Here is a 15,646-nt window from a genome sequence, read left to right as displayed (position 1 = left end):
TGACACTTCCTGTTTTAAATTCCTGTCCAATAAACACCTTACAGACTCTCTGAAGTCCCTGTCCAATCAATCAGGCATACATTAGCCACCATCTCTTTCCACTGAGTACGTGACACATTACAAGCACCAGTCTTACATAATCTTACGAAGACTGAGATTCTGATTATCTCCTGGGTAACCCATCACATTATCAAGTCAGATTGCTCTATGGTTGTTCTGACCTATTAAGCTGCACTTTAACTCATCGTTAATTATTTTATAATCCATACACATACTCAAATGATGTGAACTATAATTTAACTGAACAAGAACCTTTGAGTTGTTTTGTTTTCTCGTTAAAGGCCTTATAAGGAACTATTTTCTTACTGACAGCAGAAAGTGTCATGGTTGATTTTAAAAGTTAGCAGTCACTAAAAATATATTATTTATCAGCTTATGGTCTAGTTTACATATCTGATAGATATTCTAGTCATCTTTATATGATCTATGTTCCATAATCCATAATTAAACCTTATATTCACCAACTCATATTATGTTATTTTCCACAATTTATCATCAAAGGTTATTTTACTCCTAACACTACATGCAAAACAAATTAACCAAAATGTCTTCTTAAATTTGACAATAATTACTAATTATTGTCAAATTTCAAACAATGTTATCGTTTATTGCAATCGCCCAGCTAAATTTGTTACCGTGACAAGCCTATTAGTACTTTCCCACAAAGAAAAGACAGTGGTGAGACCAACTATGTTGTACGGTCTGGAGACAGTGGCATTGACAAAAAGACAGGAGAAAGAACTGGAAGTGGCAGAAATGAAGACGTTGAGGTTCTCCTTAGGGTGCATTCTCACCTGATAGTCCGGTAGACTCGGTTCGGTTGGGGACCAATATTCATGACATTTTGTTTACATTTGAGCTGGTGTGTTTGCATTCACACTGCACTGTGCAGTCGAGCCAACCTGTTCCCCCACTCGCCTGTGGTGGTGCTGCACCAAGAACTGCTGAAAGAAACTACACAAAAACCTCTGAAGAAGACACTTCTTCTTCTTCTGGAAATAAAAACAAAAACGGAGTGGCGTCATATTTTAGCAGTTTTAGGAGTTCTATTTGGTCATTTTTCAACAATGGACTCAGCATGAGCAGAAGATGAGGCAGAAGACCATGGAGAATGTTGTTTTTCACACAAGGCAGCTGACGGCTCCATATGAGGTAAGAGAAATGCGTGTTTGTTTGTCCTGCGCTGTAGTCCACTTCCTGCTTGTGGAGCAGCGCCCGTTCTGCTAACATTCACACTGTACTCGAACCGCGCTAGAGTTTTCTTCTACCGGACCGAGACTTAGGTTTTAGACCAGGCCAGAGTTCGCCTTTTAGTTCCGTGACAGAGTTCGACAGCGCGTTCACACCTCCCCAAACGAACCGGATTTTCTCGGCAAACGTGCTAGAGTCCGGGACAACAGGGCTGATGTGAATGCACCCTAAGATTAGGAATGAGATCAGCAGAGGAACAGCACATGTTAAATAACTAGGAGATAAAGTTAGAGAGGCCAGACTGAGATGGTTTGGACATGTCCAGAGGAGGGACAGTGGGTATATTGGTAGAAGGATGTTAGAAATGCAGCTGCCAGGAAAAAGACAAGGGGGAGATATATGGATGCAGTTAGAGAGGACATGGAGGTAGTTGGAGTGAGGACAGAGAGAGATGGAGGAGGATGACTCGCTGTGGAGGCCCCTGAAGAGGGAAAAGATGAAAGAAGAATTTTAGTACTTCCCCTCATCCTCCCTCTCCATGTATCAAACTTACTTGACTGTGTTCTGGTGTTGATTGGATTAAAAAGCAGGATCGCCTTTTACATTTCACATTTAACACCCCCCTCCCCCCGTCCTTATTTGCAAAGCCATGCACATGCTTTGATGCTACAAAAAACACTGAACCCAGTGACTAACACCTAATGAATAAAAGGGAATTCCAGGATTTACTGAGGATATAAAAGACTTGGAACTTCCTGAGAGTGGCCCACACACACATTGCCCTATGACTCACTTTAGACATTAACATATTCAGTAATGTCGTGGTCAGGAAAGCCATTTATTGCTTCTGAAAGTCTTTTAGATTTGTCTAACGTCATTATGACGTCATGTTGTATTGAGGACAATAAATAGCAGTCTATGTTTTAGATTTTTGCTGTGTAATTCATGTATAATCGTGGTTTGGTTGTTGATTAAATAAAAATAAAAACAGCCCAGTTAAGTCACCTTGCTGGCCTCCTGGATCAGCCTCCGTACCACCTCCTTGATGTGGGGTCCGTTGTCTTTAGGCGGGTGGGTGTGCACGGCCACCCTGGTCACCCCTTTGAACAAGCCCGTGTTGGGCCAGCCGATATCCAGGGACGGCACCTCGGTGTCCGACATCTGGGGCCAGTAGGTGGAGTGGACTCCCGAGTCCGCGTCGGGTCCGGAGGCTCCCTGCTCCGACCTGGCGGCGCTGCTGTCGCTCTCATTACCAGAGTCGTACTGTTTGAAAGTGTTCGACAACAGCTTGATTTCCCGCGCCGACAGAAAGTCCGTCATTTTCGCCTCTTTGAGTCGAGTCTTGAAGGCGCCGTCGCCATTCTTCAGCAGCTCCTCGACCGCCGCGCGCTGCTCTTCACTGTAGTAAAACTCCGGTTTGGACTCCGGGACTTTGGCTCCGATGCGACCATCCTCCATGCACATGAGCTGGGACTCAGCCATGGTTCTCCCACCCGGAGCTCTATGACACAAACACCCGCACACAGCGCGTGCTGCTGGGTGATAAACCTCGCGACAACACAGGTAGAAAAGAGCCGGGGAAGTTTTGTTACCTGACCGGACCAGGCAGAGGTGCGGCACGTGTAAGGAACCGTGATGCCTTCAAGTACCAACGGAACAAAGGGCACTCCAAGTTTCAGAACATTTACATATCTTGTCGCCTTTGTTAAACTGTGGTTTGCGCTGCTGGTTAATGTTTCATTTTATTAAAATAAAACGTATTTCATTAACAAAGTCCTTGTTAATCAACTATTTTCACCATTCTACACGGATAGCTGTGGTCATAATCAACAAATCTTAATTAACATACATTAATTATTAATATTGACTTAATAACCATAAAAGATGATAATAATCTTAATGATTATCAAATTAATTCGTTCCTTGGTTTAAAAATGTACGAGACAAACGTAGATAAAGACGTAGATACATTTATTACTTTTAAAAATGTAAGCATTTTGTTGAGAAGTATAATTTACAGAATGTACTTAAATACAACAGAACACTGAAAACTTACAGCACTGTGAGTTTGTTTCTCGTTTCATTTCAAGCCACTAAAGTCGTAAAAGCAGACTAGTTCTGGCAATAAACTGATCAAAAGTAGGCCAAAGAATATGCTGCATCATATAACTTAATCCATTTACAGTAAGCTATAAAAACTCATTATACACTACTCTAAAATTGCACTTTAGTTTCAAGGTTTATAAATTGTTATTTTCATGTGGTACATGATGTGGAACAAAATATATAAAACAGGATCCAAGATATATGCTAAACACTAATAATGTAAAATAATATGGTATATTAAGCAGCAGCCTGGACATTTAGGGTTAAAACCATAGCATTATTTAACTCTATCCACATATCCCTATCTGTATAGATTTAATCCTGCAAATGTCAATCTTATGAGTGTATAGACAATAACAGCTTGTGTTTAAAACAAAAAGTACACTGTTGTAATATATATATATATATAATTTATAATATAAAATATTGTAAACTACAATAAGTTGGAGTCAGTCTCCCCACCATCACAAACATCTACACCTCCAGATGCAGGAAGAGGGCCACCTGCATCATGCAGGACCCCACTCACCCAGCACACACACTTTTTGCCCCACTCCCCTCAGGAAGGAGGTTAAGGCGCATTAAGTGTAGAACCACTAGACTGAGGAACAGCTTCTACCCTAAGGCTGTTAGACTCATGAATCTCTAACCAGGATAATCACTGTGGAAAATCACATCATGTTGCTGCTGATCTGTTTCATGTTGATGTGTTCATTCGTGCTCATCTGCTCACACAAACTCATGTTCATGCTGCTGTTCGGCCTATTGTATTTATTGTTTTTATGCTATTAGCGCTTAGCATATTTTTAGCTGATGTTTTTTCTTAGTTCATAGTCTTAGTTCATATCTTAGATCTTATTACTGTTTTTCTTTTACATTTATTGTTGGATGTAACTGGGACCCTGTGTACATAATTTCAGTCCACCACATGTACCACATGTGGTGCGAATGACAATAAAGAATCTCTCTCTCTCAACAAATAAATCTTTACCTCTCAACGTTATTGTATTCTTTCCCAGGCTTGCAGCAAACTTACAGCTTCTTATGATGTTTTGGTTACTATGAATGTTACAAAGTTTAGTGACTATATATTTGACAATACATACATTCACATACATACATACAAATGTTACTGTTAACCAGTTCTACAGTACAAAATGTTTATTAGAAATAATGGTCTGCTTATATCTCAACTGGCTTTTTTTTTTTTTTTTTGTGTGTGCTTCTTTAAATATCCCCAAACTTTTGGAAGGTATTAGGAAATGTTTCAGGAAAATAGTGAGATATAAGGTTGAGGTTTACGTGCTATAATTAGGATTATACATGCATAATCTATACCTTGTCTTTAAAAAAGGTCTGTGTTTCTCTTAAACACATTAGCTGAAAGTGAACAGGTTTGCTTGTGCCCCTCAACTATTTTTTCCATTAGATTTGAGAGAAGGTAATGATGTTGATATTGCTAGCATTAAAATTCAGCACTTTTTCTTCATCAGTTTGGAAAATAAAATCTTCAGCCCTGCATTGTGAATGGGGCTTTGTCCTAAACACAAGAGAAAACCAGTGAAGATGGAATGCAGAGAACTCAGAGCATGAATATTTGACCTTTGAAGAATTTTTCCAAAAGACACTTACAGATCATACAAAATCCCAAAATGTAATTTAACAAATTTCTAATGTGAAAACATAATTTATCAAAAAATAGGATTGGGAAATAAAATAAGAAAAATTGCGTTGAAAACAGAAATTAGCTCAACACACAGCTGGTCTAAAACAGAGTGTAGAAAATAATACATTTGGGTAGATCTAAAATAAATAAATAAAAAAGATGCAATTATGTCAATGAATGCCCAGAGTAAGACCTTCCAGATTTATTTATTTACCTGCCTGTCACACTCTACCTACTTACCTATCTGGCTAGCTTATTTATCATCTTTTAGTGAATTAAAGGCCTGACTGTCAGTGAAAAGAGCCGATGTGAAAATATAATTTGTTTAAAAGAAAAATCAGTATAATATTAAGTGTTTCATAGCCTCCTTTAGTAGTCAGTGCTGTGGCCTTGTTCTTTACATAATGATGGATAAGGTCATGCTCATGTTGGTCAGTTGGAATCTAGTCTGTACTTCATTTCATTCACTAAACACATGTAACATGAGCTTCTAGTCCAAACAGCTGTGACTATTGCACCTGTCCTGATGTTGAGGACTACAGATACAGCACATCAGACTCCAAATCTTTAAATTTGCTTAATTACAGGAGTTAGTTTTGTGACCTCTCGTTAACCATCAACAATAACTCAAATTATTTTTTATCTTTATTAGGCAAAATATTTATAATTCCCCTCCAAATCGTATCAAAGTTTCAGGCTGTTTGAAAGAGGTATCTCATTTAACCTAAATCAAACGCTCATCACCATGGCAACACTCCTGTGTCTACCCTGCAACCAGCGCTGCCATGACCCTCATTTTAATACCATGCATATTCATCTAATCTGGGTGACACACAGACAGTGGATAGATCAGAGTGGGTGGGGAAGAAGGGGGAAGACGGGGCATGAAGTTGATTCTTCATGGACACAAACGTCTAAAGGAAGAAATTACTCACACACAAACAGTCTGTGTGGTTGTGTTCTCAGGCCTGAGCAGAACTGAAATGGTTCAGAGGGCATCATCACTCTGTGGAAGGTGTTCTGTCAATCTCACACTCAAATGTTCTTTTTCCTTTGACCGTGTATTATTTTCCCTAGAGAGCGATGAAATCAAGTTCACTGATATAATTTATGGTTCAGTCAGCTGCTTTAGCTTAATGTGCTTTTTGCAGATAATTGAAGTTTGTCTTGCATTACTCTATATATCCAGATGCATGCTCAATAATTCAGGTAGAACAATCCAAAAAAGTTAAGTCTGGTCCTCTGGACGGGCTCAATAAACAACAACAACAACAAAAAAATGTAGAAACGTTTTGTTTTTCATCCAAAAGACTTCTTCAGTCTGAGGATCTGTATTCAGCTCAGTCTTATCAATAGCACCTTCTCATAGTGGATCGACCAGTTTGTTGTTAACATTCAAAACTAGTTGTTCACATCAACTCTGTGGATAAATACATCAAGTTCACACGAGAAGATGTAAAAAATGGCAGGTTGGCTTTCTTGGACTGTGACGTCTCAGTTTCTGATAGAGCACATTTACAAACTGAGGTGTACCGCAAACCAGCCCACACAGACCAGTATTTGCAGTCAGACCCAGACCAGTGGTCATTACGTATGTTGCAGGAGTATCAGAGAAACTGAGACGTTTATTTTCTAAACATAACGTCCCAGTGGCTTTTAAACCCCAAAATACATTACGACAAAGACTGGTTCATCCCAAAGATCCAGTCCCCCGGCACAAACAGAGTAATATTGTGTATGCTGTTCAGTGTCAGGAGGGCTGTGATTAGTCCTGTAGTGAGATGTACAAGTACAAGTACTTTGTTATTGTACTTAAGTACATTTTTCATGTATCTGTACTTTACTTAAGTAGAGTTAAACGTGGGTACTTTCGACTTTACCTGCAGCACCGCTTACCCACCCAAAATGGATTCCACCGTGGAGAGTCAGCCAGAAGATACACACAATCTATGGCCTTATTGAAAGACTGTTCAGTACAGCAGGACAGATTCTCTCTGCCAAAAGAGCCAGACTGGACCAAAAAAAAAAACTATGAAAAGCAACTTCTTCTGAATCTAAAAAAGTTCAATCTGGTCCTCTGGACATTCAAAACAAAGCAAATCAACAAAAAAAATGTAGAAACGTTTCGTCTCTCATCCGAGAGACTTCCTCAGTCTGAGGTGCTGTATTCAGCTCAGTCTCTTAAATAGCACCTTCTCAGAGTGGATCAACCAGTTTGCTGCTGACAACCAAAACCAGCTGATCACATGCTCAAGAAGGACCATCAACCTAACAATGGATCATTAGCACACTGATGGCTGTTTACTATTCACAGAGGGCTGAGTGATACTAGCAATCACAGCATTGTAAGAGGGGGACAGTTGAACCCGGAGGCCTCCACCCCGTTTAACGATGGACGATTTCTTTTCACAAAGATGGCCTCCTTTACTCCTCTCTCAAACCATCGCTCCTCTCTGTCCAGGATGTGAACATCTTCATCCCTGAATGAGTGACCGCTGGCCTGGAGATGAGTGTAGACCGCAGAGTCCTGGCCTGATGATGATGATCTTCTGTGCTGGGCCATCCTTTTGGCCAGTGGCTGTTTTGTTTCCACGATGTAAGACTGATCACAGCCCTCCTGACACTGAACAGCATACACAACATTGCTCTGTTTGTGCCGGGGGACTGGATCTTTGGGATGAACCAGTCTTTGCCGTAATGTATTTTGGGGTTTAAAATCCACTGGGACGTTATGTTTAGAAAATAAACGTCTCAGTTTCTCTGATACTCCCTCAACATATGGAATGACCACTGGTCTGGGTTTGGGTTCCTCCTTTTCACCTGTTGGCTGACCATCTGTTGAATGTCCAGAGGACCAGATTTAACTTTTTTAGATTTTTCTACCTGGATTATTGAGCATGCATCAGGAAACTTCTTCTGAACTTGAACAAGAAATTCTTGGTGCAATATTAAAATGTTTCTGTTCATGTTGTTAGGAGACAAGAGATGTCTCCGTTTGGCTCAACAATCTTTTGAAAATGGTGTCCAGAAGTTAAAACATTGTTCACTATTGACCCATTACAAGGTTGACTAGACCATATTTTAACTAGAGTTGATGACAAACTGGAGTTGAAATGATCAGAGTCTGTTCCTTTGTTAGATGTGTCTAGTGCTCCTTTTTTCAGGCAGACAACTTTTACTTAAATGTTTTTACTATAGTTAAAATGACACATTGGTTTTGCTTTTTTTCATTAATTCAACCTTTATTTATACAGGTTAATCCCATTGAGTCTCGCGGACTTATTTATAAGAGAAACCTGATTTTAACAAAGAGTGATGACAACAAAGCCAACAATAGACAATAGCTTTGTGTTAAATAAAAACTTTCAAAGCTATAATAATTCCTCTTTCTTATTTTGATTAATGTCATTTAACTCTGCAGGTCATCATTGAAATTCTGACGCACATAATCACAAGTCCAAGTGTGAACTATGTCACAGAGTACACACAATAAAAACATGCATTATCTGCAGCATTGTTGATTAAAATGACACAACACTATTAATGTAGTACAGAAAATATACATACGGCAGGCACACTTGATATTGTAGACCATTAGGTAATACATTTAGCAAGTATTTTTATTTGTAATACTTTAAGTATTTTTAAAGCAAGTTCTTATTTACTTTTACTTAAGTAAAAACGTTAATGTGGTACTTCTTCTTTTACTAGAGTACATTCCTGTCTATTTATTTGTACTTTTACTTAAGAACAGTGTTTGAGCACTTTCCCCACCACTCGATCAGTCTTACATTGTGGAAACTAAACATCCACTGGCCAAAAGGATGGTCCAGCACAGAAGAGCAACATCATCAGGCCAAGACTCTGCGGTCTACACTCATCTCCAGGCCAGCGGTCACTCGTTCAGGGATGAAGATGTTCACATCCTGGATAGAGAGGAACAATGGTTTGAGAGAGGAGTACAAACTGTCCGAACTTTTGTTTTTATTCAGTTTGGCAGTCAGCTGAAAAACAGACTTATTAAGATATATAATCTAAAGTATGCACAAATTAAGTGTAAAAATGTGTGGGTTTTCCTCCCACAGTCCATAACAACAAAATCCATGCGCGAGTGGAGGTTTGATGTAATACCAGAAAGAATCAACAGGGGGCAGTAGAGTGCTGCAGTGCTGTAAATATAACTGAAGCTGATATAGAGGTGATGTATGGAGACACACAGAGTTTCAATCACACTGGACTAGAGGGGAAACACATATTCACACATTGGCTCAGAGGCTAGCCTGTCCATCAAACACAAGCTTGACAGGGTAATGATGTTGCGCTGCAGAGACACAGCATTACTCTGCATCTGACAGTCACCAGCTTAGAAGATGATACTCTCTCACATACATAAAAATACATGCACACTCTCACACATTTTCTCTATTCACCCCATATGTATCTCACACTCGTTGCTTGGGACTTCATGAATGATGTAAACAAACTGAGATAGAATGAGTCAAGGGGTTGTATAGGAACATCAGCTTCTAGTGAATGAAATAAATAAATTTCAATCTTTTCTTTGTTTTTCTTGTGCCTGCATGGTTTTCCCTCCAGGTGCTTCCTCCCACTGTCCAAAATCACACATCTTTTGACGATTTGATGATTTCAAATTTGCTTTAGGTGCATGTGAGTGCATGGCAGCCTGTCTGTTTGTTCGATAGACTGGTTGAGTTTTCCTTGCCTTCTCAGCCCACTTACAGTCATAACTTTCTCCAAATAACCTTTAACAAGATAAAGCCAGAATATGGAAACTGAATTATATTAAAAAAATATAGAAGACAAGTTAGACTAATGGCTATTCAGTCATGCTTTCCATTATTTGTGTGAATACTGATTCAACATTCATGCAATTTTTCTCCAAGTTGTGTGTGTGTGTGTATATATATATATATATATATATATACTGTATATTAGTTAGGTTTTTGATACTTTTGCATCTTTTGGCTTTTAGTTACTGTTAATATTTTTAAATGGTAACTGGATTGAACTTATATAGCACCTTTCTATCTTCATCAGTGCTTTAGATCACATTCACACACCAATGGGACATATATTGGAGTCGACGAGGGGCTCAGTGCAGTGGTATAGTCTATGTGATACACACATATATGGAGTATACCCACTAGAAAAGCTTTAGAATTTCAGTATAACAACTTAAAAGTGTCCAATGACACAAGCCCATGTCACATTTCATTGGCAATGATACGTGACATGGGCTTGTGTCATTGTCAACACATTTGGAACATTTTATAGACACATTGAGTTGGTTCAACCTGTTTTGTTTTGCATAATTAATTCTTCTATACTTACTACTTAATACTTGTAAATGTTTTGCTTTGATACTGCTTTATAAATTCTACAACATGTTTTTAATACAAAGCCAACTGTTGTACAAAGTTTGTTGTACATTTTTTCAAATAAAAGCATCAGAGAAATGTTGAAATGTTCAATTTGCTTAAAAATCAAAAATAAATTAACGATTACACTGTACTAACCCCTTTGTTTTCTTAGCACAGTATACCCACTGCAAAAAATGTAAATCAAACCACTTGTTCAGTGTCTTGCCCAGGAACACTTAAACATGTGACTGCTGGTGGAATCAAACCCCCAACTCTCCCATTGGTGGACAACTGCACTAACCACTCAGCCACAGCCGCCACTTTTAGCTTCTAAATAGCCTTTTGCTACCTTTAGCTTTAAAAACACAGTTTCAGCTTCATCATATTTCAGCAATCACTCAGCATACATATTGCATTTTCACACATCAAAAAACATTTCTCTCATTTTGTTTTGATTAATAATAATAATCCAGTCATTTAGGATTAAATAAGTAAACGCTTGGTATTCACTAAAGAGACATGTGCAGATTATTTGTCTCCTAGCTTTGATTAATCATGCTTGGTATATTGGTCCAGGTAGTACTATGCAAGTTCCTTGCCAGGAGCAGCAGTTGGTACATCTACAGAAGTGTTGTAGTGTATGCGGTCCAGTGCAGCGAGGACTGTCCAGACCTCTACATTGGAGAAACTAAACAGCCTCTTCACAGACGCATGGCTCAACACAGGAGAGCCACCTCCTCTGGACAAGATTCAGCTGTTCACCTCCACCTCACAGTGAAGGGACACTCTTGTGAGGACCAAAATGTGCACATTTTGGACCGAGAACACAGATGGTTTGAGAGGGGGGTGAAGGAAGCAATTTATGTAAAAAGAGAAAAGCCGTGTCTTAACAGAGGAGGAGGCCTCAGATTTCCACTTTCAAAAACATATAATGCAACTTTAAAACAGATTCCCAGCCGGTTTTCACACTTGATGGGAACAGACGGGCCTCGTCTGTGAATTAGATGAACAAAGACCTAATGTTAAGGTGTTAGATGTGAACTGCCAATCTACATATGTGTGGTTGTCTTATGTGTGTGTGTCTTATCTCACTCAGCCTTATAACCTGAACCCCTGACTCACTGCTCTTTGAATTGAGAAAGCTCCTCGGATGAGGAGCGAAACGTAAAGTCCAGTTGATTTTGTATTGAACGGTTTTTGAATACATCTACAGAAGGTAGAAGTTCCTCAGGACCTCCATACTGACATGCAACATGACTCCCCCCATTATTTGCTATACTTGAGACAAGCATAATCCAGATTAAAAATATTTAATTTTTTTTTTCAAACGTCAAACAGTTTGTTGATGCTGACATTACAAAAAGGAGGTGCTCACTCAGTTGTTTTCTACCTGTGCTGAAGGTTAAAGGAGGGTCTGGAGCCTATCCCAGCAGTCAACGGGTGAGCGGTGGGATACACTCATGACAGGGTGTCAGTTCATCACAGGGCCAACACACAGAAAACATAGAACCATGCGCACATACATTTACATCTAAGGTTAATTTTGGTCTCTCTTGTAAATTAGTGCTCGTGGCTCAGTGGGAGTTACCTGTTTAAATAAAGGTTGAATGAAAAAAAAAAATAATCACCAGTTAACCTAACATTCATGTATTTTGGATTAAGAGAGAAAAGCTGGGTGTCTGCACAGGACTCCACACAGAAAAGCCCTAGCTAAAGTTGGCAATAAATGTTTTCTTAAATTTACATTTCATCAATATGAAACGTTATTGTCATTACAATTGTCTTAATTATTAAAAAAAAAAAAATCTACCAAAAAGATATTGAAATAATTACTTTCATGAAATTAACACAACTTCTAACTGTGCTCATCACAAGACAATTTATGGCTAATAGGCTCATCTGATCAGCAGCACACATATTTTTGTTGTCTTCAAATTACAGCCTTACCCCGATCACCTTCACAAGTCAAATAATCTGCTCCTTTTACAGCTGCTACAGCTACTGCGAACATGCCCGCAAATGTCAGCATCGCTTGTCTCAACCCCGTCCTGTCTATTTCAGCTCACATCCTTAACCTCTTTTTAGATAGCTAGATTGTCGGTGATGACAAGAAATTATAGAGCGCACACGTACGGACTGTTAAATGTCAAGAGAGGCAGAGGGTTGAGTGGGGAAAAAAAGGGAGAAAAGATAAAGAGTTTCTGTGTGGGGGGAAAAAGAAACCGGCAACAGGAGCACGTCACTCGTATCAGCTCTGTTTGTTTCCTTGTGGATCGTTGCTCAGCAGTCACAACTTGCTGGCTGAAATCAGGAATGACTGGAAATGGTGAAGGTTGAGATGAGAAATATTTATTACCATTTTTACTGGGCTTAGATTGAATCGTTCTCCAGCTTTCCTCCCCACTTCATTTACAATGCTCTCTTAGTTGCATCATTGAGTACCCAAAGAAGTAGACGGCAAAGAGACCAGATTCAAAGAACAATACATGTGGAAATGCTTTCTGTGGAAAAAGAGACGCAAACTAAAAGTTTACTGCAACTTTGTCACTTATTACAAATAAACCACATGAGTAAGTATGCTAAATGAATTTGTCTTTTAGAGCCCAATACAACCAGACTGATCCAGACCTGAAGATTTTCCTCCTTAAAGTATTACCAACATGTTGAACATACAAAATCAATCTGTTATCCTCCTTCCCTACATGTCTTTGGACACCTTTGAGATGATTCTTGTTGTAAACTGTTGCTGTGTCAATAAATATAATTGACTTGAATTTTGAATACCTTGTAAAAATATGTAAAATAATTGAAGTTGTACATCCATCCATCCATCCATCCTTTATCTTTAAACTGCTTCTTCCTGTTAGTATTTTATCTAGACTGACCCTGGGTTTTTAATCTGCTCAGAGATGGATTATAATTAAATTATGACCCAGTTCTGACTGGTTTAAACAGGGCCAGCAACTCTAAAGAGTCTCCCAGGGATTCAATATCCGTCAAGGAATAGTTTTAATTTATTTGTTATTGGCTCACTGCATCACATAGAAAGGCCTTTTTTCTGCACCAGTATCATTTTTCCTGACATGTCAGACCACATAAGATCCTTGAGATCACATTTTAGTCCGGCCCCTTATCCACGTGATAGGCTGTGCTCCCCTCTGTCAAGGAGGAGTCTAGGCCCTATATATCTGTAATGCCATGTGTCATCCAGCCCTTCTGGTCCAGGATCCCGCATCGTGTATCGGACAGGCCAGCGCTGTAAACTGTAACCTTATCCTGCCTTGATTTATTACAATTGGTAAAACTTGATTTACGTTTCCTTGATTTATTGATCGTGTGAGTTGCCGCTTCTGAGGGAGGTCCCAGCCAGGGGGTGGGAGTGGGTGGTCTGAGACGAGGTCTGAGGCCAACAGTTAGCAACAGCTAGCTGCAGTATTTCGGGGCCTGCAACAGCTCGTGCTGCAACATTCCTTTCCGGGTCACGAGGGTCAATGGTGCCCATGTCAAGCAGTCACTGTGTGAGAGGCGGGGGACACCCTGGACAGGTATCCAGTCCATCACAGGGACACATAAAGACAAATGAGACAAACAACCATTCACTTTCTCACTCACATCTAAGGACAATTTAGAGATACCAATCAGCCTAACATGCATGTTTTGGTCTGGGGAGGAAATCCGAGTACGCGGAGAAAACCCAAGCATGAACGGAGAGAACATGCAAACTCCACCCATTATGGTTCCAATCCGGGATTCGATCCGATGACCTTCTCGATGAGAGGCTACAGTTCTACCAATTGAGCCACCATGCCTCCAATTAAAGTTGTAACATTCCTTAAACATATACATACTGTACATACTACCGTTTGTGTCAGAGTTTTAAGACTAAGAACATCTTATGTTGAAAAATGACAAAGTTTCTGTTTTTTTTTTTTGGTCGAACCAAAAATTGTTATGCTCAATCTCATGCAATGTCTCACAGGGTGTATTAATGCTCAGAGTATGTGTTACGAATGACTCTCTACTACCGCCACATAAAAATGTTCTCGCTATCGGTAAAGTTCACTAAATTATAGACATCTTCCTCTTGAGTAAAATGCTATTAGATGCAGCAGCCAGCTGGAATTGAATTGACTCCAAATGTTAATCAGTTGTAGATGTACATCCATTCATTACTTTCTGCAAGTTTCATGAAATTCACATACTGGTTCATTGGATAGTTTGGTAAAAGGCAATCATATACACATATGCGCACACACTAACAGACATGGGCAAAATAAAACATTGTTTACCTTTGCCTTTTGGTAATTTACAAAAAGACACCAGTTATTGATGCTATTTTACCATCAATAGTGCAACAGCTATGTGCCCAAATTCAGGTTTCACTGCAGAGAAAGGAGGCAAATAGATAAGAAAAGTGAACACGGGTCTCTGTGGCCTTATTTTGTGCACACTGCAGCTGTCAGGATGTCCCAACATATCAGGCCAAACCCTGTGCACTCATTTTAATTGGCCATTAAAGTATCATCACAAGCACAAAAGAGTGCACGTCTCACAGCTTGCTGATAGAGAGATAGACAATTTGCCGCACAATGCGAGTTTTCCAGGAGAGCTCTGAGGCCTGCGGCTACCCCGGAGCTGCCAGATGATGAGGCAGCTTTCTCTGCCTTTGCAGCCTAGTCAGGGGCCCCTAATCTGAGCTTTACACAGCCAAGGAGAAGCAGGCGCTGGAGTAGATCCAGCTTCTCCAAAAGACAAAGAGGAGCATTACGAGTGCATGCTAATGCAGTTTCTTGCATATGGGTGTCATCTTCTTTTTATTCCCTTCATAATATACCATTCATGTGGCTTGTTGAATAATGCATGTGCCAACAAACAGGTGTTTAGCTGTCATGTGTATAATGTGTATGTTGACAGATGTTGTATGACAAATGGAAAACCCACACGCAGTCTTAGACATAAGGACGGAGCTGCTGTTGGCAGTCGGTGAAAAATGTGGCGTAGCTGAGCACATAGCGCTCTCACCACTTGGCCCCTCGACCTTACTGATAAACACAAAAGCGGATGTTTAAGGTGTAACTGTATAAGGCGGTGCAGTGAGTGTGCATGATGTCAGGTTTGTTGATCAGTTAATAGTTGGCTGGATACTGAGTTGTATCATGTGGTAGGTGAACGAAGCAGAATGAAAAAAACCTAAAAATACATTAAACTAAGAATACACTAAACTAAGAATACACTAAACTAA

At 39.6% G+C, this 15,646-nt stretch overlaps 2 protein-coding genes across 2 annotated transcripts in view; one reads left to right on the top strand and one right to left on the bottom strand.

The window, feature by feature from the left end:
- Window positions 1-2,833, bottom strand: part of fam83fb (family with sequence similarity 83 member Fb) — a 16,218-nt gene extending 13,385 nt beyond the window's left edge. The window contains 1 exon segment of the mRNA XM_037690395.1: window positions 2,257-2,833. Within this exon segment, the coding sequence (XP_037546323.1) occupies window positions 2,257-2,733 (477 nt within the window). The 5' untranslated portion in view covers window positions 2,734-2,833.
- zgc:92360 (uncharacterized protein LOC436988 homolog) overlaps window positions 1-15,646 on the top strand; it is a 506,378-nt gene that overhangs the window by 124,406 nt on the left and 366,326 nt on the right. The gene's annotated exons all lie outside the window — the stretch shown is intronic.

Source organism: Nematolebias whitei, chromosome 16 (genome assembly GCF_014905685.2).
Source record: "Nematolebias whitei isolate Nwh7 chromosome 16, NemWhi1, whole genome shotgun sequence".
NCBI lineage: Eukaryota > Metazoa > Chordata > Actinopteri > Cyprinodontiformes > Rivulidae > Nematolebias > Nematolebias whitei.
This window is presented reverse-complemented; position numbering and strand designations above follow the sequence as displayed.